This window comes from Salmo trutta, chromosome 37 (genome assembly GCF_901001165.1).
Source record: "Salmo trutta chromosome 37, fSalTru1.1, whole genome shotgun sequence".
Classification (NCBI taxonomy): domain Eukaryota; kingdom Metazoa; phylum Chordata; class Actinopteri; order Salmoniformes; family Salmonidae; genus Salmo; species Salmo trutta.
In genome coordinates, this window is record NC_042993.1 from 18505468 (window position 1) to 18532190 (window position 26723).

The window sequence follows — 26723 nt, forward strand, 5'->3', positions numbered from 1 at the left end:
GACACACCAACTCATTCAAGTGTTTTTCTTTATTTTTACTATTTTCTACATTGTAGAATAATAGTGTTGACATCAAAACTATGAAATAATACATATGGAATCATGTATCAACCAAAAAAGTGTTAAACAACTCAAAATATATTTTAGATTTTAGATTCTTCAAAGTAGCCACCCTTTGCCTTGATGACAGCTTTGCACAGTCTTGGCATTCTCTCAACCACCTTCACCTGGAATGCTTTTCCAGCAGTCTTGAAGGAGTTCCCACATATGCTGAGCACTTGTTGGCTGCTTTTCCTACACTCTGCGGTCCAACTCATCCCAAACCATCTAATTTGGGTTGAGGTCGGGTGATTGTAGAGGCAAGGTCATCTGATGCAGCAGTCCATCACTCTCCTTCTTGGTCAAATAGCCCTTACACAGCCTGGAAGTGTGTTGGGTCATTGTTCTGTTGAAAAAGTGCAAACTATATGTGTTTGATAGTCCCACTAAGTGCAAACCGTGTTAGCCATGCTGGTTAAGTGTGCTTTGAATTCTAAATAAATCACAGACAGTGTCACCAGCAAACACCCCCACATCATCACACCTCCTCCTCTATGCTTCATGTGGGAACCACACATGCAGAGATCATCCGTTCACCTACTCTGTGTCTCACAAAGACACGGCGGTTGGAACCAAAAATCTCAAATTTGGACTCATCAGACCAAAGGACAGATTTACACCGGTCTAATGTCCAATGCTCGTGTTTCTTGGCCCAAGCAAGTCTCTTCTTCTTATTGGTGTCCTTTAGTTGTGGTTTCTTTGCAGTAATTCGACCATGAAGGCCTGATTCAGGCAGTCTCCTCTGAACAGTTGATGTTGAGATGTGTCTGTTGCTTGAACTCTGTGAAGCATTTATTTGGGCTGCAATATCTGATGCTGGTAACTCTAAGGAACTTATCCTCTGCAGCAGAGGTAACTCTGGGTCTTCCTTTCCTGTGGTGGTCCTCATGAGAGCCAATTTCATCATAGCCCTTGATGGATTTTGCGACTGCACTTGAAGAAACGTTTAAAATTCTTGACGTTTTCCGGATTGACTGACCTTCATGTCTTAAAGTAATGATGGACTGTTGTTTCTCTTTGCTTATTTGAGCTGTTCTTGCCATAATATGGACTTGGTCTATTACCAAATAAGGCTATCTTCTGTATACCACCCCTACCTTGTCATAATACAACTGATTGGCTCAAATGCATTAAGAAGGAAAGAAATTCCACAAATGAACTTTTAACCAGGCACACATGACAATTGAAATGAATTCCAGGTGACTTCCTCATGAAGCTGGTTAAGAGAATGCCAAGAGTGTGCAAAGCTGTCATCAAGGCAAAGGGTGGCTACTTTGAAGAATCTCAAATATAAGATATATTTTGATTGATTTGACACTTTTTTGGTTACTGCATGATTCCATATGTGTTATTTCATAGCTTTGATGTCTAAAATGTAAAAAATTGTAAAAAAGAAAGAAAAACCTTTGAATGGGTAGGTGTGTCCAAACTTTTGACTGGTACTGTCTGGTGTATGTATCTTGCTTTTATTATCATGGGATGTCATGGGACGGATGATTGGCGGAAACAATCTACAAAAAGTACAAAAAAAGAATGAAAATGTATGCACTCACTGTAAGTCGCTCTGGAGAAGAGCATCTGCTAAATTACTAAAATGTCAAATGTAAAAATAATATATAAATCTTCCCAAAAGGGTGTTTTAACATAGTAATTGTTTGACTTTTCTGACTCATCAACAGCTTTAACATTTGTAAATGTGGCTTATAGGAAATCTCACATGAAAGTATAACATTTATTTTTAGAGGTTTTGCAATTTGATGGAAAACAGTGAGAAGTTTTACAGTTTTGAGACTATGAAATGTGTTTCAAAACATTTACTAAATTTCAATTGAGAGACGAACACTCCTTAACGGGCTGTTAACTGTGTTTCCAGTGGTGGAAAAAGTACCGTATTGTCATACTTCAGTACAAGTAAAGATACCTCAATAGAAAATGACTCAAGTAAAAGTGAATGTCACCCAGTAAAATAGTACTAGAGTAAAAGTAAAAAAGTATTTGGTTTTAAATATACTTAAGAATCAAAAGTAAAACTATAAATAATTTCTAATTCCTTATATTAAGCAAACCAGACGGCACAATTTTTTTGGGACATTTACGGATCTCCAACAGTCAGACATAATTTACAAACAAAGCATGTGTGTTTAGTGAGTCCGCCAGATCAGAGGCAGTAGGGATGACCAGGGATGTTTTCTTGATAAATGCATGTATTGGACCATTTGCCTGTCCTGCTAAGCATTCAAAATGTAATGAGTTCTTTTGGGTGTCAGGGAAAATGTATGGAGTAAAAAGTACATTATTTTCTTTATGAATGTAGTGAAGTAAAAGTAAAAGTTGTCAAAAATATAAATAGTAAAGTACAGATACCCCAAAAACCTACTTAAGTAGTACTTTAAATTATTTTGACTTAAGTACGTTTGTGCTGCCATCCTGTTAGAAGGTAACAGATGATTTTATTACAGTGGTTAAGATGGATTTTCATTGTGTTCCATGATGTTTATTGCTCCCTAGTGGAGCTTTCCGGTACTTAGAAAGACTGTATGGAAACAGGAAGTAGAGTAGTCGTTCTGCACGCAGAGAACCAGCTAAAAACAACGCTACGGTGCAGGTCTTTCAGTGCAGTTATTTCTTGTCACGCTTCAGCCTCGGAAAATATTTGTTTGTAAGTTCGATTCAAGCATATTGCTAGTGATGATAATCTTGTTATTGATATAATTGCTTACTTATCAATGTTAGTTGGTTGTATTTACTCGCACAAATTGCATTGCCTTTCATGTATGACGTCAGCTGTATTACTTTGCTCGTGCGTCATGTAAACGAATTGTAAAACATACAATACTATAGTTTTGTTACTGTTTCTAGTGTAATATGCTTTGTTATTGTACAGAGATGGTTGCAAATTATTAGAGTAATGAAAGGAGTTAGCCAATTACCATACGAGTAACAATTAGCTATATGGTTTGGCATCATGTCAGATACATGGTACCTTTGCACGTGCTTTGTATTTATGCAACTTCAACTTGAAATGTAAATATACAGCTGCAGTATGCCGATGTGAATTGAATACTAAAGTATATTATTTTCTGTATTTTGCAGTTTCACAACATAAACGTTTTCAATATATTCATTCAGGAAAAGTCAGGCCTTGGGAGTTTTATTGAAGACTTAGTTGTTAGCTATCTGTCTAGTTTTGCATGGGAACGCAATTCAAGGGCAGAATAACTTTTTACACCACTGTGTGTATCTAATTCTATGGGTTCCGCGCATAGACATCAAGACCAGGTTCTGCAATACATTTTTTAAAACGACCTAAAGTGCCTTGAAACAAGTGGACCAATCGCAGCTTCGTCCGACAATCATGTGACACTGGTAGCTTTGAGGTCATATTCTTGCGACTATTGCTGACAGCTCCATGTGAATGTCGCCTTCGTCTTCTACCACTTGCTTTCTATCTTATTTATCAAGGTAAGAACAGTCCTTTAAAGATAGCAATGGCAGCTACATGTATTTATATGTCTACATAAGACCTGTCACATGTGTAGTTGTGAATGCAGAGAATGTTGCCAGTCTGAGTTTCATAAATGTAATAGCTAGAACGGCAGAAACCCTAGTCGGCAAGGTCAGAATACGCTTGATCGCAGCTCAGCTTTTGAGACTGAAATGTTGCTAGTGACGTTAATTCAGCTCAGTTCACTATGACTAGTTGCCACAACCATGTCTATTCATTGATTTCCTGCAAATGTTTTGTTTGTAGTAGGACAGGCTACACGATTGTTGACACAATGTTATGTTACACAACACACAATCCCTGCGTTACTGTTACTAATTGCTAAAGCGTCTCAAAGATCGCTAGGCTAAGCTTGTTGACAGCAGTCCATGCCGGCAGACTACGGAGAATAAGAACATATAGTCCTTATCATAAAGTTCCACATGAAGGAGTTGTTTGGGCATAGCAACATGTGATCGTAGGTTCAGGAACCAAAAAAAGAATGAGAACCACTGAGTGATATTCACTCTCCTGAATTAACTCTCTCTTTCACTCTTTCTCTATATTGCTCACTCTCAGGTATTAGCATGGTGACTCTGGCTGCTGTGTTGTGAATACGTGTCTCGCTACTCTCTGGCCTTGTGCTGCTCTCGTGCTGCTCTCTATTCCTCCATGACCAGCCGTCTGCTGGGCCGATGTGCCCGTCTCCTCCCCAGGGCCACCCCCCAGGCCTCAGCTGCCCGCCTGCCTACCGCTGCAGCTGGGCCAGCAGAGCCACTGTGGGCCCAGGCCTGGCGGCAGCCTGTATTAAGGGGTCTATGTGAGGGCAGGAGTTTGGTCAAAGAGGAGTATCTCATCGAGCCCAAACGCACCCAGCTGGATGAGCTCTTAGAGAGGGCCCAATCTCCACAGGATGTCCTGCAGGCGTGGGCGGCACAAGGAGGAAATGCCAATCAGGCGGCTAAGGCTCTGGTTCAGATTGTCAGATTGGCTGGGAGAGAGAAAGGTGGAGCTAAAATGGACCAATTTGAGCTGCTGAATGATCCCAGACTGCTGGACATAATGGACACTGTTACTGCACAGGTAGGAGAGGGTGTTGTAAGAAGGGTCAGGGGACAGGTAGGATGAGGAAAGGTGAGGGTAGATAAGTGGAGTGTTGAGAGGGGATGAAGATGGGTAAGGAGTGATGAAAGCAAGAGACATGGGGCAGGTTACAGTTAGAGCAGAGGGCGGCTCAAAATATTCACTAAACCTTTCGGTGCTCTCTGAGAGTTTCTTTGAGTGTGTGTAAATGTACCGTGTGTGCATGTATCTCTTCCCCAGGTAGCGTCAGTGTGGAATGGTACGCTGGTCTCTCTGCTGCGCTCCCTCTCTGCTCTGGGTGTTCCTCCTACAGCTGCAGTACAACGCTCCATCCAGACAGAGGTGCTGTGGCGTGTACGCAGACTCTCCTACAAACAGCTGGCTTTCCTGGCAGACTGGGGAGCAGGACAGAAGGGTCAGATGGAGGTGTCGCTGGTGAGTGCAGCGCTGAAACAGCTGGAGCTCCGCTGGACTGAGATCGCTGACGCTAGAACAGTCAGTACCCTAATGGCTAGGGCTGGACACCTCAGTCCTGCACTGATGGACAGACTGGAGGATAAGGTAACAAGCACCTATACTACTACCCCCACACTACACATACTAAGTTATCAAAAATGTATTTGGACAGTGACTAAAAATACATTTAAAGTGTTGCTATAATCCAGCATTTTAGATTTGAGACAGAATGTTTCAGATTAGGCGACAGGAAAGAATGTAAGCTTTTAATTTAGGGTATTTTCATGCATATCTGTTTTACTGTTTAGAAATGAAGCACAATATGTATCTAGTCCTTCCATTTGAAAAACACAAGTATTTGGACAAATATACTTTGTTTATTAAAGTAGTCAATTTTAATACTATTTGTCAACATATTCCTTGCACGCAATGATTAGGGATGGGCATTTGCCATTTTTTGACTGTTCGAATACTCTATTTATTTTCTGAGTACTCAAATGAATTTAAAAATACACTGCTCAAAAAAATAAAGGGAACACTAAAATTACACATCCTAGATCTGAAAGAATGAAATAATCTTATTAAATACTTTTATCTTTACATAGTTGAATGTGCTGACAACAAAATCACACAAAAATAAATTGGATTTCCATTGATTATCAACCCATGGAGGTCTGGATTTGGAGTCACACTCAAAATTAAAGTGGAAAACCACACTACAGGCTTGTCCTTAAAACAAGTCAAAATGAGGCTCAGTAGTGTGTGTGTGGCCTCCACGTGCCTGTTTGACCTCCCTACAACGCCTGGGCATGCTCCTGATGAGGTGGCGGATGGTCTCCTGAGGGATCTCCTCCCAGACCTGGACTAAAGCATCCGCCAACTCCTGGACAGTCTGTGGTGCAACGTGGCGTTGGTGGATGGAGCGAGACATGATGTCCCAGATGTGCTCAATTGGATTCAGGTCTGGGGAACGGGCGGGCCAGTCCCTAGCATCAATGCCTTCCTCTTGCAGGAACTGCTGACACACTCCAGCCACATGAGGTCTAGCATTGTCTTGCATTAGGAGGAACCCAGGGCCAACCGCACCAGCATATGGTCTCACAAGGGGGTCTGAGGATCTCATCTCGGTACCTAATGGCAGTCAGGCTACCTCTGGCGAGCACATGGAGGGCTGTGCGGCCCCCCAAAGAAATGCCACCCCACACCATGACTGACCCACCGCCAAACCGGTCATGCTGGAGGATGTTGCAGGCAGCAGAACTTTCTCCACGGTGTCTCCAGATTCTGTCACGTCTGTCACGTGCTCAGTGTGAACCTGCTTCATCTGTGAAGAGCACAGGGCGCCAGTGGCGAATTTGCCAATCTTGGTGTTCTCTGGCAAATGCCAAACGTCCTGCACGGTGTTGGGCTGTAAGCACAACCCCCACCTGTGGACGTCGGGCCCTCATACCACCCTCATGGAGTCTGTTTCTGACCGTTTGAGCAGACACGTGCACATTTGTGGCCTGCTGGAGGTCATTTTGCAGGGCTCTGGCAGTGCTCCTCCTTGCACAAAGGCGGAGGTAGCGGTCCTGCTGCTGGGTTGTTGCCCTCCTACGACCTCCTCCACGTCTCCTGATGTACTGGCCTGTCTCCTGGTAGCGCCTCCATGCTCTGGACACTACGCTGACACACAGCAAACCTTCTTGCCACAGCTCGCATTGATGTGCCATCCTGGATGAGCTGCACTACCTGAGCCACTTGTGTGGGTTGTAGACTCCGTCTCATGCTACCACTAGAGTGAAAGCACCGCCAGCATTCAAAAGTGACCAATTCATCAGCCAGGAAGCATAGGAACTGAGAAGTGGTCTCTGGTTACCACCTGCAGAACCACTCCTTTATTGGGGGTGTCTTGCTAATTGCCTATAATTTCCACCTGTTGTCTATCCCATTTGCACAACAGCATGTGAAATTTATTTTCAATCAGTGTTGCTTCCTAAGTGGACAGTTTGATTTCACAGAAGTGTGATTGACTTGGAGTTACATTGTGTTGTTTAAGTCTTCCCTTTTATTTTGTTGAGCAGTATATATATTTTTAGAACACAAGAACCGCACTGGAAAGAAATGTGCGCATTTATCTATAGGCCTATGCCAACAGTGCTCGACAATGCCAAATTTATCATAACCATTAAAGATAACAAATCCTAATTGCTAAATTGCCCCATATACACAGTATTCAGTCAATAAAAAAGCAAGTGCCATTTAAGATTAATTTATTGAAACCTTAATATCAACTGGTTATATTATATCATGGAACATGATCTTCGAAAAGGCAGTAACCTCAGCAGTGGCGCTTGCTTGTAGAAACATATGGCCGTGCAATGGCATAGGCTTGCTTGTTAATTTAGCAGACAAGATGCCCTTATTTCCAGAGCCCTTATCACAGTCAAGACACCTATATTATAGTAAAAAAACATGATGTAATATAACAATAAAATTGAACAAAGTATTCAGACCCCTTTTTCCACATTTTGTTACATTACCGCTTTATTCTAAAATGTATTAAATTGTTTTTTCCCCTCATCAATCTACACACAATAACAAAGCAAAAACAGATTAAGGCATTTTTGATAATTTATTTAAAAAAAACTGATATCAAATAAAAATGTATTTGTCATATGTGCCGAATACAACATGTGTAGACCTTACCGTGAAATGCTTACTTACAAGCCCTTAATATCACATTTACATAGGTATTCAGACCCTTTACTTAGTACTTTGTTGAAGCACCTTTGGCAGCGATTACAGCCTCGATTCTTCTTGAGTCTGACGCTACAAGCTTGGCACGTGTATTTGGGGAGATTCTCCGATTCTTCTCTGCAGATCCTGTCAAGCTCTGTCAGGTTGGATGGGGAGCATTGCTGCACAGCTATTTTCAGGTCTCCAGAGATGTTCGATTGGGTTCAAGTCCGGGTTCTGGCTGGGCCACTCAAGGACATTCAGAGAATTGTCCAGAAGCCACTCCTGCGTTGTCTTGGCTGTGTGCTTAGGGTCGTTGTCCTGTTGGAATGTGAACCTTTGCCCCAGTCTGAGGTCCTGAGCACTCAGGAGCAGGTTTTCATTAAGGATCTCTCTGTACTTTGCTCCATTCATCTTTGCCTAGATCCTGACTAGTCTGCTTATCCCTACTGCAGAAAAACATCACCACAGCGTGATACTGCCACAAACATGCTTCACCAGATGGGATGCTTGGCATTCAGGTCAAAGAGTTCAATCTTGGTTTCATGAGACCAGAGAATCTTGTTTCTCATGGTCTGAGAGTCTTTAGGTGCCTTTTGGCAACTCCAAGCGGGCTGTCGTGCCTTTTGGCAACTCCAAGCGGGCTGTCATGTGCCTTTTACTGAGGAGTGGTTTCTGTCTACCATAAAGGCCTGATTGGTGGAGTGCAGCAGAGATGGTTGTCCTTCTGGAAGGTTCTCCCATCTCCACAGATGAACTCTAGAGCTCTGTCAGAGTGACCATTGGGTTCTTGGTCACCTCCCTGATCAAGGCCCTTATTCCCCCGATTGCTCAGTTTGGCCGGGCAGCCAGCTCTAGGAAGAGTCTTGGTGGTTCCATACTACTTCCATTTCAGAATGATGGAGGCCACTGTGTTCTTGGAGACCTTCAATGCTGCAGATATTTTTTTTGGTACCCTTCCCCAGATCTGTGCCTCGACACAATCCTGTCTCGGAGCTCTATGGACAATTCCTTCGACCTCATGGCTTGGTTTTTGCTCTTACGAGCACTGTCAACTGTGGGACCTTATATAGACAGGTGTGTGCCTTTCCAAATCATGTCCAATCAATTGAATTTACCACAAGTGGACTTTACCACAAGTTGTAGAAACATCTCAAGGATGCACCTGAGCTCAATTTCGAGTCTTAGCAAAGGGTCTGAATACTTATTTATGTAAAGTATCTTTTTTGTAAATTTTTGATAAATTTGCAAAAATGCCTATCGGTTTTCGCTTTCTCATTATGGTGTTGTGTGTGTATACACATACATACATACAGTTGAAGTCGGAAGTTTACATACACTTAGGTTGGAGTCATTAACTCGTTTTTCAACCACTCCACAAATTTCTTGTTAACAACCTGTAGTTTGGCAAGTCAGTTAGGACATCTAGTTTGTGCATGACAAGTAAATTTTCCAACAATTGTTTACAGACAGATTTTTTCACTTATAATTCACTGTATCACAATTCCAGTGGGTCAGAGGTTTAAATACACTAAGTTGACTGTACCTTCACACTTCTTGGAAAATTCCAGAAAATGATGTAATGGCTTTAGAAGCTTCTGATAGGCTAATTGACATCATTTGAGTCAATTGGAGGTGTACCTGTGGATGTATTTCAAGGCCTTCCTTCAAACTCAGTGCCCATTTGACCCATTTGCGACCAAGCTTTAACTTCCTGACTGATGTCTTGAGATGTTGCTTCAATATATCCACGTAATTTTCCTTCCTCATGAAGCCATCTATTTTGTGAAGTGCACCAGTCCCTCCTGCAGCAAAGTACCCCCACAACATGATGCTGCCACCTCCGTGCTTCACGGTTGGGATGGTGTTCTTCGGCTTGCAAGCATCCCCCTTTTTCCTCCAAACATAAAGATGGTCATTATGGCCAAACAGTTCTATTTTTGTTTCATCAGACCAGAGGACATTTCTCCATGAGCAGTTGCAAACCCTAGTCTGGCTTTTTAATGGCGGTTTTGGAGCAGTGGTTTCTTCCTTGCTGAGTGACCTTTCAGGTTATGTCGATATAGGACTCGTTTTATTGTGAATAAAGATACTTCTGTATCTGTTTCCTCCAGCATCTTCACAATGTCCTTTGCTGTTGTTCTGGGATTGATTTGCACTTTTCGCACAAAGTACGTTCATCTCTAGGAGACAGAACGCGTCTCCTTCCTGAGCGGTATGACGGCTGCGTGGTCCCATGGTGTTTATACTTGCAAACTATTGTTTGTACAGATGAACGTGGTACCTTCAGGCGTTTGGAAATTGCTCTCAAGGATGAACCAGACTTGTGGAGGTCTACAAATGTTTTTCTGAGGTCTTGACTGATTTTATTTTCATTTTCCCATGATGTTAAGCAAAGAGGCGCTGAGTTTGAAGGTAGACCTTGAAATACAGGTACACCTCCAATTGACTCAAATGATGTCAATTAGCCTATCAGAAGCTTCTAAAGCCATGACATAATTTTCTGGAATCTTCCGAGCTGTTTAAAGGCACAGTCAACTTAGTGAATGTAAACTTCTGACCCACTGGAATTGTGATACAGTGAAATAATCTGTGTGTAAACAATTGTTGGAATAATTAAATGTGTCATGCACAAAGTAGATGTCCTCACCGACTGTGCCAAAACTATAGTTTGTTAACGAGAAATTTGTGGAGTGGTTGAAAAACAAGTTTTATTGACTCCAACCTAAGTGTATGTAAACTTCCAACTTGAACTGTACATATATAGCTGAGTGGAACTGTAATTGCCACCATCAACAAATCTATCTCAACCCAACACTCCTTTTCTTTTCTCTCTGTCTCCCCCCTCTCTCTTTTCCCACCCCAGGCGTTGGAGCTAGCTGAAGGGTTTGGGGCGGAGGATATCCGCAGGGTGTCTGTATCTCTGGCGTCTCAGGGACGCCGTTCAGTGCCTCTGCTCAGAGCTCTGTCGTACTACCTCTTACAGAAACCCTCAACAGACCTTACCACACCGCTACTGTTGGACCTCGCCTACGCATATGGTACACACACACACACACACTTGACAAAAATATTTCAGTTGTTGTGTATATTACATTTGTTTTATTTTGACTTTATTATTTCATTTCATCTCCATAGAGGTGCTGCCTATGCTGTCTGCCAAAATCACAAATGTTTAGTTCTTCAAAGTAAATAAGGCATACTGTTTTTTTTTCTCTAGAGAAACTGTGCAATGTGCGCATTGAGCTCACAGAAAAAAAACTGAACGAAATGGAATTCAAATAATTTAATCACTGTAGGTCAATAAGTTGTTTAAAAGCTGAACAATAACCGAAATGTCTGTTAATTGGTCAAGTTATTTATTTATTTCTTATATAAAAAATCTGGAGATGTAAAAGGATGTGCCACAGGGTTGAATGCTGGTACCACTGTTATTCTCCATCTTTGTTAACAATCTACCTAACAACAAACTACCTGCGGTCAACTGATATTTCAGCTGTGAATTTTTCTGTATTCCAACAGATTTAAAGGGGCAGTGCAGTAAATGGGATTTTTTCCCCCCCACAGTTTTTAAAATGATATTTTCAAAATAGCACACTGTAATTGTGAAAATTATGATATGCCCTTTTTGTGTAAGAGCTGTTTGAAAAAAATGCCTGTGCCCTCGATTATCAAGGTGCGTGCCCTAAAAAAGGACTCTAAACCTTGCGTGCACCAGTTTTCCCATAAAGGTTGGTATTTATCCATTTTGAACTTGATGGGAAAGTGTGTGCGTCTCTAAAACCATGCGTGTACACAACTTCTAGTGGTTCACACATGAGTAGCTCGGCAAACAATTCTGGAAGTACATGCAATTTTCACTTGCTCCACCGCAAATTTCTTCTGATGTGATTTAAGCATTGTCATGGACTCCGAACATCCAATTTCGATAGTTCTCTATGAACAATTGTAATTTTAAGAATGAAAAATTAAACACAGAACATAATTTGGGAAAATATAAATCAGAATTTGGGGGAAAAATCTCAGATTTTATCAGGGAAGAGTTGCAGGGGCATAGCGGGATTTCTTATAAGCATCTGGATTAGTGTCCCTCTCCTTGAAAGCGGGATCTCTAGCCTTGAGCGCAGTGTGGATGTTGCCTGTAATCCATGGCTTTTGATTGGGCTCCCTAGTGGCACAGCGGTCTAAGGCGCTGCATCTCAATGTTTGAGGCGTCACTACATACACCGATTCGAACCAGGGTATCACAACCGGCCGTGATTGGGGGTCCCATAGGGTGGCCACAATTGGCACAGCGTCGTCCAGATTTGGCTGTCATTTTAAATAAGAATTTGTTCTTAACTGACTTGCCTAGTTAAATAAATAAATGTACGTCACTGTGGGGATGATGTCGTCAATGCCCTTATTGATGAAGCCGGTGACTGAGGTGGTATACTCCTCAATGGCATTGGATGAATCATGGAACATATTCCAGTCTGTGCAAGCAAAATAGTACTGTAGCATCTGCGTCATCTAACCACTGCCGTATTGAGCAAGTCACTAGTACTTCCTGCTTTAGTTTTTGCTTGTAAGCAGGAATCAGGAGGATAGAATTATGGTCATATTTGCCAAATGGTTTGCTAGGGAGAGCTTTGTATGCGTCTCTGTGTGTGGAGTAAAGGTGGTCTAGAGATTTTTTGTGACATGCTGGTAGAAATTATGTAAACAGATTTAAGTTTGCCTGCATTAAAGTCCCCGGACACTAGAAGTACCGCTTCTGCATGAGCATTTTCTTGTTTGCTTATGGCCTTATAAAGCTTGTTGAGTGCGATCATAGTGCCAGCATCGGTTTGTGGCGGTGAATAGACAGCTACGACTAATATGGATGAGAACTCTCTTGGTAGACAGTATGGTCTACAGCCTATTATGAGGTACTCTACTTCAGGCAAACAATACCTTGAGACTTCTTTAATATTAGACATTGCACACCAGCTGTTATTGACAAATACACACACACACCCGCCCCTCATCTTACCAGACGTAGCTGCTTTGTCCTGCCGATGCACGGAAAACCTAGCCAGCTCTATATTATCCGTGACGTTGTTCAGCCACGACTCGGTGAAACATAAGATATTTGAAAAAAAAGTGTCCCATTAGTAAGATAGTCTCGATCGTAGATCATCCAGTTTGTGTTCCAGTGATTGCACGTTGGCCAATAGAACCAATGGTAGTGGCAGTTTACTAACTCACCTACGAATCCTCAAAAGGCACCCCAACCTTCGCCCCCTGTATTTCCATCTTCACGCGAATGACAGGGATTTGGGCCTGGTCTCGGGGAAGCAGTATATCCTTCAGGTCGGACTCATTAAAGAAAAAATATTTGTCCAGTTTGAGGAGAGTAATCGCTCTTCTGATGTCCAGAAGCTCTTTTTGGTCATAAGAGACGGTAGCAGCAACTTTATGTAAAAAAATAAGTTACTAACAAAATAGCACAGTTGGTTAGGAGCCCGTAAAACGGCAGCCATCCCCTCTGGCACCATTTTTATGTAAGTGTTCACTGATATATATGAAAACATGTATATGTTGCTTGCCTGTGACAGTTTGGATAAATACCAATAATTTGAGGTGCACGCAAATCCTAGAATCTCCAAGTACGCCAGAATTGTGTAAGAAATGTACGCACGGTTGATGAATGAGGCCCCTGGAATTTCAGCCTGTTCAGGTGGGATAGAACTTTTTGGCCCACATCATGATCTTAATATAATAGACCAATGACTGTTCATCTGGGTAAGTGGTGGACTCTAGACCATCCTATCAGGGCTGTGTATGTAAATATCTTAATCTTTCCTAATGCCCACACAATCAGACATCATTTCAGGGGCCAAAGGAGGTTCAGGGAAATAAATTGTAAAAAATATTTTCTATAATTGAACACAGTGATTTATTAGACATACAGTGATCATTTCAAAATAAAATTACAAAGACTGCATGGGGGCTTTAAATTATCTCTCTCTCTCTCTCTCACAGGGAAGTTAAATTTCCACCACTCCCAGGTCTTCCAGCGATTGGCAGCCGAGTTGTTACCCAGAATGCCAGAGATTAGTTCTGCCGATGTTACTCGCTGCGCCAAATCACTAGCCTTCCTCAAGTGGCTCCATCTCCCATTGTTTGAGGCATTCACTGAGGTCCGCGCACACTCAGACACTTCTAAACACGTCTTAAACTGATTGGATCATCCCCTAGCCCTCTTGATTAACTCATCCTCTTATTTTCTTCCTTTGTTTGATAAAAAAACAACTATTCAGCACTACAGTGTGAACAGTCAGAAGTACAGCACACTGCAGCTTTGTAACCTGCTCATGTCACTGGCCAGGCTCAACTTCCAGCCCAGCAAGGGGGAGGAGTTCTACAAGAAGGTAAACAATGAGAGTAGCAATTTGTTTCTTTATTTACCTTATTCTTTTTATTTGTTTTCATTTTATTTAACTAGTCGGTTAAGAAAAAAATCTTATTTACAATGACTGCCTACCCCGGCCAAACCCGGACGGTGCTGGGCCAATTGTCTGCCGCCCTGTGGGACTCCCAATCACAGCCGGAGGTGATGCAACCTGGATACTCAAGGATAAATATTGTGTAGAATAGACTGGATTCTCAGTCATGTAGAGTCATGTCAGTGCTGCACATTACAGTTCTATCAACTTTGGCTGATGAGGGGAAGATGCTTTTGGTTAGAGTACCTTCCGTGAATGTAGTCCGTGTTTGTCAACTATCTCCTCCTGTGTGTATGTAGGTCCACTCTGCCCTGGAGGGTGTTCTCCCTAGCCTGGAGGCGTTCCTGCAGACAGACGTGGTGTGGTCTCTGTGTGTGTTACAGCAGGCCAAGCCCCAGCACATCACAGCCCTCAACCAACACACACATGTTGCCAAACTCTCAGGTAAACACGCACTCTAGTACTGGTCCACCCCAGGAGATGGCAGCAGAGGACCAATCCACTGATGTTCATGTGGTCTGTGTTCATAGCCCTGTACTTTCTCAGCTGTACAGATTTGGGTGATTCTGCTGATTTCATGTTGCGTTGCTATATTACTGTTTTACAGAAGGCAGTCTGTCTCGAGTGGAGAACTATCGCCTGAAGCTCCTCCACATCATTGCTACCCTCCAGTTAGAACACCCAGAGTCTCTGTCCTCCACCCTGCCTACAGAGGCCATGTTGCTTCCCTCCACCCTGGGCCAGGACTCCCCCCTCTCCCCTCTACAGGCTGGGCTGAAGGGGGCCCTGGATAATCTGGTGGGGGGGAAAGCAGAGGCCCTACGTACCGGGGTCAACACTATATACGGCTGGACCATAGGTGAATACACGTGCACACACACACACATACACTGTAAGGCTGGAACAACAGGTGACTGACTTGTTGTGTCCTATCAGATGGAGAGCTGGTGGTGGACAGTGAAAATAAGCCAATGGACCTGGTGACCCTGACAGCCCCTCACCTGCCTGGAGGAGGCGGAGCCAAGCCCCTACCTGAGGGGGCATGCAGGTGAGGGAAGAAGGGTCTGTGTGTGTGTGTGTGTGTCTGTGTGTGTGCATGTGTACTGACAGTTCTCCTCTTTGCAGGTTAGCGTTCTTGACCTGGGAGTTTCCTAACTATGGCTCCAGGAGTAAAGATCTGCTGGGACGATTCACCATGATGAGACGGCATCTCAAACTGGCTGGCTTTATCCTTGTAGAGGTAAGGAGGGATGACGAGGAGAGAGGGAGTGATGGAGGTGGACTGAAAGAGACGTTCTGGCAGTCATTCTGACAGTCACTGTCTATCGCACACACACAAACCTTAACCACAGCATACACACCACCTCCACCACTCTCCACCCCAGGCCAGGCACTCTTGGGTGTAATCACCAGAACAAGCCTCTTTCCTGGGGGAGATCAGGTAGACCGGGATGGACACAGCATTACTGCATTACACTGCTTGAAGCTCATTGCCTCAAAGTAACACACGCACAGTACAGCAGTCTTTTGAAGTTAAAAGGGAATTGACTTCCATCCACTGTAGATGTCCAGGTGTGGTTCATAGCACATCCCCTTAGCATGTGCCTCAGAGTTGTTACATAGGGAATGGGTTGTGTGAGATATACAGGTCTGTCTTTCCACTACAGCAAATTAACTCATCACCCTGACAAAGTAAAAGGGTTCTTTATCCTTCTCTGATTAACAGACTATGAGAACGACAAGCTCATTGTGTGGCTAATAGGGTTGTCACTATAACACAATACTCTTTTCTATGGCAAAAAGAAAACACGAAGCCAACTATACTCTATTGTCCTTATAGAAAACTGCTGTATAAACTGAGTATACAAAACATTAAGAACACCTTCATATTGAGTTGCACTCCCCCCTTTTGCCCTCAAAACAGCCTCAATTCGTCAGGGCATGGACTCCACAAGGTGTCAAAAGTGTTCCATAAGGTTGCTGACCAAGGTTGACTCCAATGCTTCCCACAGTTGTGTCAAGTTGGCTGGATGTCCTTTGGGTGGTGGACCATTCTTGATACACACGGGAAACTGTTGAGTGTGAAAAACCCAGCAGTGTTGCAGTTCTTGACACACAAATCGGTGCACCTGGCACCTACTACCATAACATTTCAATGCCTTTGAATGGGTTTTCTCTAGCCCATTTACCCTTTGAATGGCACACGTACAGGACATTCGGAAAGTATTCAGACCCCTTGACTTTTTCCACATTTTGTTATGTTACAGCCTTATTCTAAAATGGATTAAAATGTTTTTACCTCATCAATCTACACACAATACCCCATAATGACAAAGCAAAAACAGGTTTTTAGAAATTGTTGCTAATTTATTTAAAAATAAACTGAAATATCACATTCACATAAGTATTTAGACCCTGTACTCGGTACTTTGTTAAAGTACCTTTTGGTAGTGATTACAGCCTTGAGTCTTGGGTATGACGCTACAAGTTTTTCACACCTGTATTTGGGGAGATTCTCAGATTCTTCTCTGCAGATTCTCTCAAGCTCTGTCAGGTTGGATGGGGAATGTCGCTAAACAGCTATTTTCAGGTTTCTCCAGAGATGTTAGATCGGGTTCAAGTCCAGGCTATGGCTGGGCCACACAAGGACATTCAGAGACTTGTCCCGAAACCACTGCTGCGTTGTCTTGGCTGTGTACTTAGGGTCATTGTCCGGTTGGAAGATGAACCTTCTCCCCAGTCTGAGGTCCTGAGTGCTCTGGAGCAGGTTTTTATCATGGATCTCTCTCTGTACTTTGCGTTCAACTTTCCTGGGATCCTGACTAGTCTCCCAGTCCCTGCCGCTGAAAAACATCCCCACAGCATGATGCTGCCACCAGCATGTTTCACCGTAGGGATGGTAGCAGGTTTCCTCCAGACGTGACACTTGGCATTCAGGCCAGAGAATTCCATCTGGGTTTCATCAGACCAGTGAATCATGTTTCTCATGGTCTGATGGTCCGTTAGGTGCCTTTTGGCAAACTCCAAGCGTGCTGTCATGTCCATTTTACTGAGGAGTGGCTTCCGTCTGGCCACTCTACCATAAAGGCCTGATTTGGTGGAGTGCTGCAGAGATGGTTGTCCTTCTGGAAGGTTCTCCCATCTCCACAGAGGAACTCTGGAGCTCTGTCAGAGTAACCATTTGGTTCTTGGTCACTTGCCTGAACAAGGCCCTTCTCCCCCAATTGCTCAATTTGGCCGGGTGTTCAGCTCTAGGAAGAGTCTTGGTGGTTCCAAACTTCTTCCATTCAAGAATGATGGAAGCCACTGTGTACTTGGGGACCTTCAATGCTACAGATATTTTTTTGGTATCCTTCCCCAGATCTGTGCCTCAACACAACCCTGTCTCGAAGCTCTACGGACAAGACTAATTTCTATCAGCATGTTAAATGTGCAACAAGAGGGGAAAAAAACTGTGACCACCTTTACTTCACACACAGAGACGTGTACAAAGCTCTCACAGACAAGTTATACTCACAGACACCATTCAAACAGTTTTAGAAACTTTAGAGTGTTTTCTATCCAAATCTACTAATTATATGCATATTCTAGTTACTGGGCAGGAGTAGTAACCAGATTAAATCGGGTACGTTTTTTTATCCGGCCGTGTAGGTACTGCCCCCTATCCCCAACAGGTTAAGGTGACAGTTATGAAAACTTAGAACACTGAAGAGGCCTTTCTACTGACTCTGAAAAACACCAAAAGAAAGATGCCCAGGGTCACTGCTCATCTGCGTGAACGTGCCTTAGGCATGCTGCAAGGAGGCATGAGGATTGCAGATGTGGCCAGGGCAATAAATTGCAATGTCTGTACTGTGAGACGCCTAAAACAGAGCTACAGGGAGACCGGATGGACAGTGATCGTCCTCGCAGTGGCAGACCATGTGTAACAACACCTGCACAGGATCGGTACATCCGAACATCACACCTGCGGGACAGGTACAGGATGGCAACAACAACTGCCCGAGTTACACCAGGAACACACAATCCCTCCATCAGTGTTCAGCCTGTCCGCAATAGGCTGAGAGAGGCTGGATTGAGGGCTTGCAGGTCCTCACCAGACATCACCGGCAACAACGTCGCCTATGGGCACAAACCCACCGTCGCTAGTCCAGACAGGACTGGCAAAAAATGCTCTTCACTGACGAGTCACGGTTTTGTCTAACCAGGGGTGATGGTCGGATTTGCGTTTTATCGTCGAAGGAATGAGTGTTACACCGAGGCCTGTACTCTGGAGCGGGATCGATTTGGAGGTGGAGGGTCCATCATGGTCTGGGGCGGTGTGTCACAGCATCGTCGGACTGAGCTTGTTGTCATTGCAGGCAATCTCAAAGCTGTGCGTTACAGGGAAAACGTTCTCCTCCCTCATGTGGGTGGTACCCTTCCTGCAGGCTCATCCTGACATGACCCTCCAGCATGACAATGCCACCAGCCATACTGCTCGTTCTGTGCGTGATTTCCTGCAAGACAGGAATGTCAGTGTTCTGCCATGGCCAGCGAAGAGCCCGGATCTCAATCCCATTGTGCACATCTGGGACCTGTTGGATTGGAGGGTGAGGGCAAGGGCCATTCCCCCCCAGAAATGTCCGGGAACTTGCAGGTGCCTTGATGGTAGCATCTCACAGCAAGAACTGGCAAATCTTGTGCAGTTTGAGGAGGAGATGCCCTGCAGTACTTAATGCAGCTGGTGGCCACACCAGCTACTGACTTTCTTTTGATTTTGACCCCCCCCCCCTTTGTTCAGGGACACATTATCCATATGTCTGTGGAACTTGTTCAGTTTGTCTCAGTTGTTGAATCTTATGTTCATACAAATATTTACACATGTTAAGTTTGCTGAACATAAACACAGTTGACAGTGAGAGGACTTTTTTCTTTTTTTGCAGAGTTTATACTCTGTTATTTCAATGGGTCTTTCTCCATTCAGTTTTACACTGTTCAATTCAACTTCAACTTAATATAATTTCCTGCGTTTCCATCAATTTCTGCATTTTCTGCACTCATTTGAGATCATTTCCACACTGCCACGATATGGGAAAAAAACTGGGCCTTATTTTTAACCAAATGTTGCAATTGTGATTTAGATCAAAACACTTGGGTGAACTTTTGGAATCATGGAAATATGTTTATTCTAATTCTATAGTTAGAATATAAATAATAGTGGGCACTGAATACATTGTTTGACATGACGAGTGAAAATGCCATTAGCGAGTTGTTGTGATTGGGTAGGAACCAAAGTGATGTTCATTGTTTCCTAGGGGACCCTGTAATCTTTGGCTACATTAAATCTTTATTCATGTAGCCAACATATTCATGCTTCGCCTATTCCTCTTTGATTTAGAAGGTACTTTTGAAGAAACAACATGCTGATTTAGCCCTCCACCAGCACTGGTATCAGGCTGTATTAGCTAGCTACGTTTGCCCGACTCAGCACTTTTATTGGCTAGTTAGCTAGCATTAGTGGCTAACACGATTTAGCATAACTTGCTAAGAAAATACAAACTAGCTGTTTGCAGATATAACAAACACACTATTGTAATTATAGAACGCTTGTGGATTTATATTAAGATCAAAGTGGAAACAACATAGTTGTCATAAACATTAAGTAAGCATTTCACTGTAAGGTCTACACCTGTTGTATTCAGTGCATGTGACAAATAAAATTGGATTTGAATTCCTTCCACCTCGTGGCTTGGTTTTTGCTCTGACATGCACTGTCAACTGTGGGACCTTTATATAGACAGGTGTGTGTGCCTTTCCAAATCATGTCCAATCAATTAAATTTACCACAGGTGGACTCCAATCAAGTTGTAGAAACATCTCAAGGATGCACCTGAGCTCAATTTCGAGTCTCATAGCAAGGGGTCTGAATTTTTTTACATTTTTATTTTACCTTTATTTAACTAGGCAAGTCAGTTAAGAACAAATTCTTGTTTTCAATGACGGCCTAGGAACAGTGGGTTAACTGCCTTGTTCAGGGGCAGAACAACAGATTTTTACCTTGTCAGCTCGGGGATTCGATCTTGCAACCTTTCGGTTACTAGGCCAATGCTCTAACCACTAGACTGTATGCAAATAAGGTATCTTTGTTTTTTTTTATTTGTAATACATGTCTAAAGCTGTTTTCCCTTTGTCATGATTGTGTATAGATTGGTGAGGAATAAAATGATTTAATCAATTTTAGAATAAGACTAACGTGACAAAGTGGAAAAATTCAAGGGGTCTGAATAATTTCCGAATGCGCTGTACACAATCCATGTCTCAAGGCTTAAAATCCTTTTTTTAACCGGTCTCCTCCCCTTTCATCTACACTGACTGAAGTGGATTTAACAAGTGACATCAATAAGGGATCACAGCTTTCATCTGGTCAGTCTGTCATGGCAAGAGCAGGTGTTCTTAATGTTTTGTACACTCGTATTAAATAGTGTGATATAACTTGGAAAATTCAATAATTGGACTCTGGATGACAACATGTTTGTTTCCAAGATTTGGACAGTTTTCTTTTTCCTCAAGAAATTACCTCTACCTTTTAGTTTCCTTGCTACAGTACTTAGTATAGTGATACTGGTATCGTGACAACCCTAGTGGCTAATGCTGGCTAGCGGTGTACCGTATGATGCTATAGTTGGCTAGCTAATGCTATAAAAAGCAATCTAATGCTGATTTAATGCTGCATCATGCAGGGCCAGGCTGGTCTGTCTCCCTGAAGGATGCCAGTTATAAAAAGGCCTGAGAGTCAGTCAGGAGCCAGGAGAATAGCAGCAGCTCTGTCTCATCTAGGCCAAGCTCCTTAGCCAATCCCAGCTGTCTCTCTCATCTAGGACAATCGCGTTAGCCAATCTTACCGCTCTCTCTCATCTAGGCCAATTGCGTTAGCCTGAGAGCTCTCAGGTCTGCAGTGGTGCATGCTGGGTAAACTAGGCCACTGAACTTACCTGAGACAGACTTTCAGACAGGCATTTTATCAATTCGATTTGTCCTCTCTCCTCTGTCCACTTTTGCCACCTTTTGAAAAAGGTCAAAGTTAATCGAGGAGAGTCTGCAAGATAAATGTCTAAAGTGATCAAAACAAATCAGGTAGTTCTGACTTTTTATAAATAAAAGAATAAGTAGCATATCGTTTTCAAACGTGCATGTTTTTCTCCACTGACAAAGCAAAAGCTGATTCAAAGGGTATTTGGCAGATTTAAAAACTTTTCTGTGGTAGGATACACATGAGAATCCTCAATGAAAGGGGGCTATCGATGAGGGGAGGACACTCTTCCTACTAACGAATTGACACACATCTCGACAACTTATCAGTTTCCGGGTCATGGAGGAGAGAAGACGGAGGATGGACTTTTACCCAAACGAGAAAACCACCTAGATTGTCTTCAAACCTGATTTGCATAAAAACGCTACTGGGTGTATCTATAGTACTACAAGGTAAAGAGTATTATTGATAGACAAACCCTGAATCTGTACTTTCTGTCCCTCCCTAGGTGCCATACTATGAGTGGCTGGAGCTGAAGTCTGATTGGCAGAAAGTGGCGTATGTGAAGGATAAGATGGGGAAGGCCATTGCTGAGGAAATGGCGAAGTGAACTAGGCCAAACAGCAGAAGTTTAGAACTGAACCAGACTCAACTGGACTGGAAAGAGGAGAGCCAGGATGTCACAGACAGCTCACCAGAACCAATCTGGTCTCAAACAACTCTGAACAACAACCCCACACACACACACACTAATCAACCCACTTTAAAACAAGCTGCTTGGTGGAAAATGTCTTTGTCGTTTTATCTTTGGTTGCCTTGCCGATGCGTGGGGCTTTCCATGTTACCATGGAGACGGCCCCTGAGAGTTCTGTATGCTGAAGAGAGCAAACAGAGAGGGAGAAAGAGAGAGTGGGCTCTACAGCAGAAAGCAAGGGAAGAAAGACCTCTTGCTAAGAAGATGTGTCCCTAAGTGACACTCAGTCAAAGAGAATGGAGAGCAGCATCATATAATCAACGCCCCAATCAACGTTAAAAGCTGTGTATCACCTGTGAATAAATTGGTCTAATTATATTATCAATATGAGCTTTGTTGAGTGATGTTATGATTGAATAAATTATTTTACGCTTTAATTTCGCTATACGTGTTCCACACACTGTCGTCCATGTTGGCACAAATGTTCCATGACTAACATTGGTTGTGTTTGAGAGCATCAAATCCGTGATCCATTGTGGGTAAATTGTGACTGACTGATCTACAAATAATAAGTATTTATTCATGATGCAAGGTGATTTGTAGATCAGTCAATCAAATGTATTTATATAGCCCTTTTTACATAAGCCGATATCACAAAGTGCTGTACAGAAACCCAGCCTAAAACCCCAAACAGCAAGCAATGCAGATGTAGAGGCACGGGGGCTAGGAAAAACTCCCTAGAAAGGCCAGAACCTAGGAAGAAACCTAGAGAGGAACCAGGCTCTGAGGGGGGGGGGCAGTCCTCTTCTGGCTGTGCCGGGAGGAGATTATAACAGAACATGATCAAGATGTTCAAACCTTCATAGGTGACCTGCAGGGTCAGATAATAATAATCACAGTGGTTAGAGAGGGTGCAACAGGTCAGCACCTCAGGAGTAAATGTCAGTTGGCTTTTCATAGTCGATCATTCAGAGTTAGAGACGAGGTACGGTAGAGAGAGGGTCCAGAACAGCAGGTCCGGGACAAGGTAGCATGTCCAGTGAACAGATCAGGGTTCCATAGCCGCAGGTAGAACAGTTGAAACAGGAGCAGCAGCATGACCAGGTGGACTGGGGACAGCAAGGAGTCATCAGGCTAGGTAGTCCTGAGGCATGGTCCTAGGGCTCAGGTCCTCAGAGAGGTGAAAGAGAGAGAGAATTAAAGGGAGCATACTTAAATTCACACAGGACACCGAATGAGACAGGAGAAATACTCCAGATATAACAGACTGACCCTAGCCCCCTGACACAAACTATTGCAGCATAAATACTGGAGGCTGAGACAGGAGGGGTCGGGAGACACTGTGGCCCCATCCGACGATACCCCCAGACAGGGCCAAACAGGTAGGATATAACCCGACCCACTTTGCCAAAGCACAGCCCCCACACCACTAGAGGGATATCTTCAACCACCAACCTACTACCCTGAGACAAGGCCGAGTATAGCCCACAAAGATCTCCCCCACGGCATGAACCCGAGGAGGGCACCAACCCGGACAGGAAGATCATGTCAGTGACTCAAGTGACACACCCCTCCTAGGGACGGCATGGAAGAGCACCAGTAAGCCAGTGACTCAGCCCCCGTAATAGGGTTAGAGGCAGAGAATCCCAGTGGAAAGAGGGGAACTGGCCAGGCAGAGACAGCATGGGTGGTCCGTCGCTCCAGGGCCTTTACGTTCACCTTCACACCCCTGGGTCAGACTACACTCAATCATAGGAACTACTGAAAATATGAGTCTTCAATAAAGACTTAAAGGTCGAGACCGAGTCTGCGTCTCTCAAATGGATAGGCAGACCATTCCATAAAAATGGAGCTCTATAGAAGAAAGCCCTGCCTCCAGCTGTTTGCTTAGAAATTCAGTGTAGAGAGGCTTGCACTGGAGTAATATGATCAAATATTTGGGTTCTAGTTAAGATTCTAGCAGCCGTGTTTAGCACTAACTGAAGTTTATTTCGTGCTTTATCCGGGTAGCCGGAAAGTAGAGCATTGAAGTAGTCTAATCTAGAAGTGACAAAAGCATGGATTAATTTTCCTGCATCATTTTTGGACAGAAAGTTTCTGATTTTTGCGGTAAAATATATAGTGAAAACAATAGTGGTCCTAAAACGGAACCCTGAGGAACACCGAAATTTACAGTTGATTTGTCAGAAGACAAACCATCCACAGAGACAAACTGATATCTTTCCAACAGATAAGATCTAAACCAGGCCAGAACTTGTCCATGTAGACCAATTTGGGTTTCCAGTCTCTCCAAAAGAATGTGGTGATCGCTGGTATCGAAAGCAGCACTAAGGTCTAGGAGCACGAGGACAGATGCAGAGCCTTGGTCTGACGCCATTAAAAGGTCATTTACCACCTCCACGAGTGCAGTCTCAGTGCTATGATGGGGTCTAAAACCAGGTTGAACTGTTTCGTATACATTGTTTGTCTTCAGGAAGGCAGTGAGTTGCTGCGCAACAGCTTTAAAAATTTTTTTGGAGAGGAATGGGTGAATCGATATAGGCTGATATTTTTTATATTTTCTGGGTCATGGTTTGGCTTTTTCAAGAGAGGCTTTATTACTGCCACTTTTATTGAGTTTTGTACACATCCGGTGGATAGGGAGCCATTTATTATGTTCAACATAGGAGGGCCAAGCACAGGAAGCAGCTCTTTCAGTAGTTTAGTTGGAATAGGGTCCAGTATGCAGCTAGAAGGTTTAGAGGCCAAACTATTTTCATCGTGTCAAGAGATATAGTATTAAAAAACTTGAGTGTCTCCCTTGATCCTAGGTCCTGGCAGTGTTGTGCAGACTCAGGACAACTGAACTTTAAAGAGGAGTCTGTAATTTGCTTTCTAATGATCATGATCTTTTCGTCAAAGAAGTTAATGATTTTATCACTGCTGAAGTGAAAGCCATCCTCTCTTGGGGAATGCTGCTTTTTAGTTAGCTTTGCGACAGTATCAAAAATACATTTTGGATTGTTCTTATTCTCCTCAATGAAGTTGGAAAAATAGGATGATCGAGCAGCAGTGAGGGCTCTTCGATATTGCACGGTACTGTCTTTCCAAGCCAGTCGGAAGACTTCCAGTTTCGTGTAGCGCCATTTCTGTTCCAATTTTCTGGAAGCTTGCTTCAGGGCTCGGGTATTTTCTGTATACCAGGGAGCTAGTTTCTTATGACAAATGTTTTTTGTTTTTAGCAGTGCGACTGCATCTAGGGTATTACGCCAGGTTACATTTAGTCCCTCAGGTGGTTAACCGTTTTTTGTACTCTGACGTCCTTGGGTAGGTGGAGGGAATCTGGAAGGGCATCTAAGAATCTTTGGGTTGTCCGAGAATTTATAGCATGACTTTTGATTAACCTTGGTTGGGGTCTGAGCAGATTATTTGTTGCGATTGCAAATGTAATAAAATGGTGGTCCGATAGTCCAGGATTATGAGGAAAAACATTAAGATCCACAATATTTATTCCATGGGACAATACAAGGTCCAGAGTATGACTGTGGCAGTGAGTAGGTCCGGAGACATGTTGGACAAAACCCACTGAGTCGATGATGGCTCCGAAAGCCAGTCAGACATCATCCGCCTGCACTGTTGGCTGCAATGTGGACAAGCACATTATCTATGGCTCTGGTAGGTCTTGACTTCCCTCACGGTGTGTTTAGAGAGGACGTTGAGTTGGATGAGCTTCTATGGTATCATTGGCATCCTGATGGTGTGATATTCAGCCTGAGGATGCTTCTCTTCACAAGATGCAGCTAATAAGACGTATTTATTATCAAACGTGATGGGTCAGTGGTGTGTGTGTGTTGTCGGGGGGGTTGCTGAATGTATCCCACAGGGATCGGCTCACACACACCGCTGTTGTGTCCGTGCCGTCCATACCCCTTGACTTATTTCATATTTTGTTGTGTTACAGCCTGAATAAAATAAAAATAAAATGTTTACCCGTCTACACACAATACCCCATAATGACAAAGTGAAAACATGTATTTAGAATTTTATGGCAAATTGTATTGTCAATTAAATACAGAAATATCTAATTTACATAAATATCCACACCACTGAGTCAGTACTTTGTAGAAGCACCTTTGGCAGTGATTACAGCTGTGAGTCTTTCTGGTTAAGTTTCTAAAGCCTTGTTCACACTGCAGGCCTTAATGCTCAAATCAGTTTAGTTTTTCAAATTGGTTTTGGAATACTGACTTTCCAAACAGCAAGTTACAAGTGACCAAATCGGATTTGTGTGTGTCCAGACAGCAGTTATTTGATGACATGGCAACGATAGTTGTCATAGTAACAATGGGTGTGTGCAGTAGTGTAGGCTGATTGGTGGTGGTGCTCGTGAATCCTATCACTCAGAAGGTATAGAGCAAGCTAACGCTACAACAATGCCTGCCGTGGACGTTTCCCAGTTGCTTTGAATGTTCAAAATCATAGTGTAAGAACACTTTTAAAGCCTCAAAGTAGATTTGTAGTCAAAACTGTAACTCGGCCACTCAGGAACATCCACTGTCTTGGTAAGCAACCTTAGTGTAGATATGGTCTTGTGTTTTGGGTTATTGTCATGCTGAAAGATTTCAGTGTCTGATGGAAAAGAGACTGAAAACAAAAAAAGAGACTGAAACAAGTTTTCATCTAGAGGTTTGCCTGCGCTTAGCTCCATTCCGTTTATTTTTATGCAAA

At 43.2% G+C, this 26723-nt stretch overlaps 1 protein-coding gene across 1 annotated transcript; it reads left to right on the plus strand.

The window, feature by feature from the left end:
• The first annotated feature begins 3401 nt into the window (after window positions 1–3401).
• LOC115176701 (FAST kinase domain-containing protein 4) lies at window positions 3402–22453 on the plus strand. The gene is made up of 11 exons (XM_029736895.1): window positions 3402–3561; window positions 4163–4666; window positions 4907–5227; window positions 10707–10881; window positions 13847–14004; window positions 14125–14235; window positions 14610–14754; window positions 14918–15169; window positions 15247–15358; window positions 15436–15550; window positions 21831–22453. Exons 2-11 carry the CDS (start codon window positions 4256–4258, stop codon window positions 21930–21932), a joined length of 1902 nt encoding a protein of 633 aa, XP_029592755.1. The 5' UTR covers window positions 3402–3561; window positions 4163–4255; the 3' UTR covers window positions 21933–22453.
• Window positions 22454–26723: the final 4270 nt, after the last annotated feature.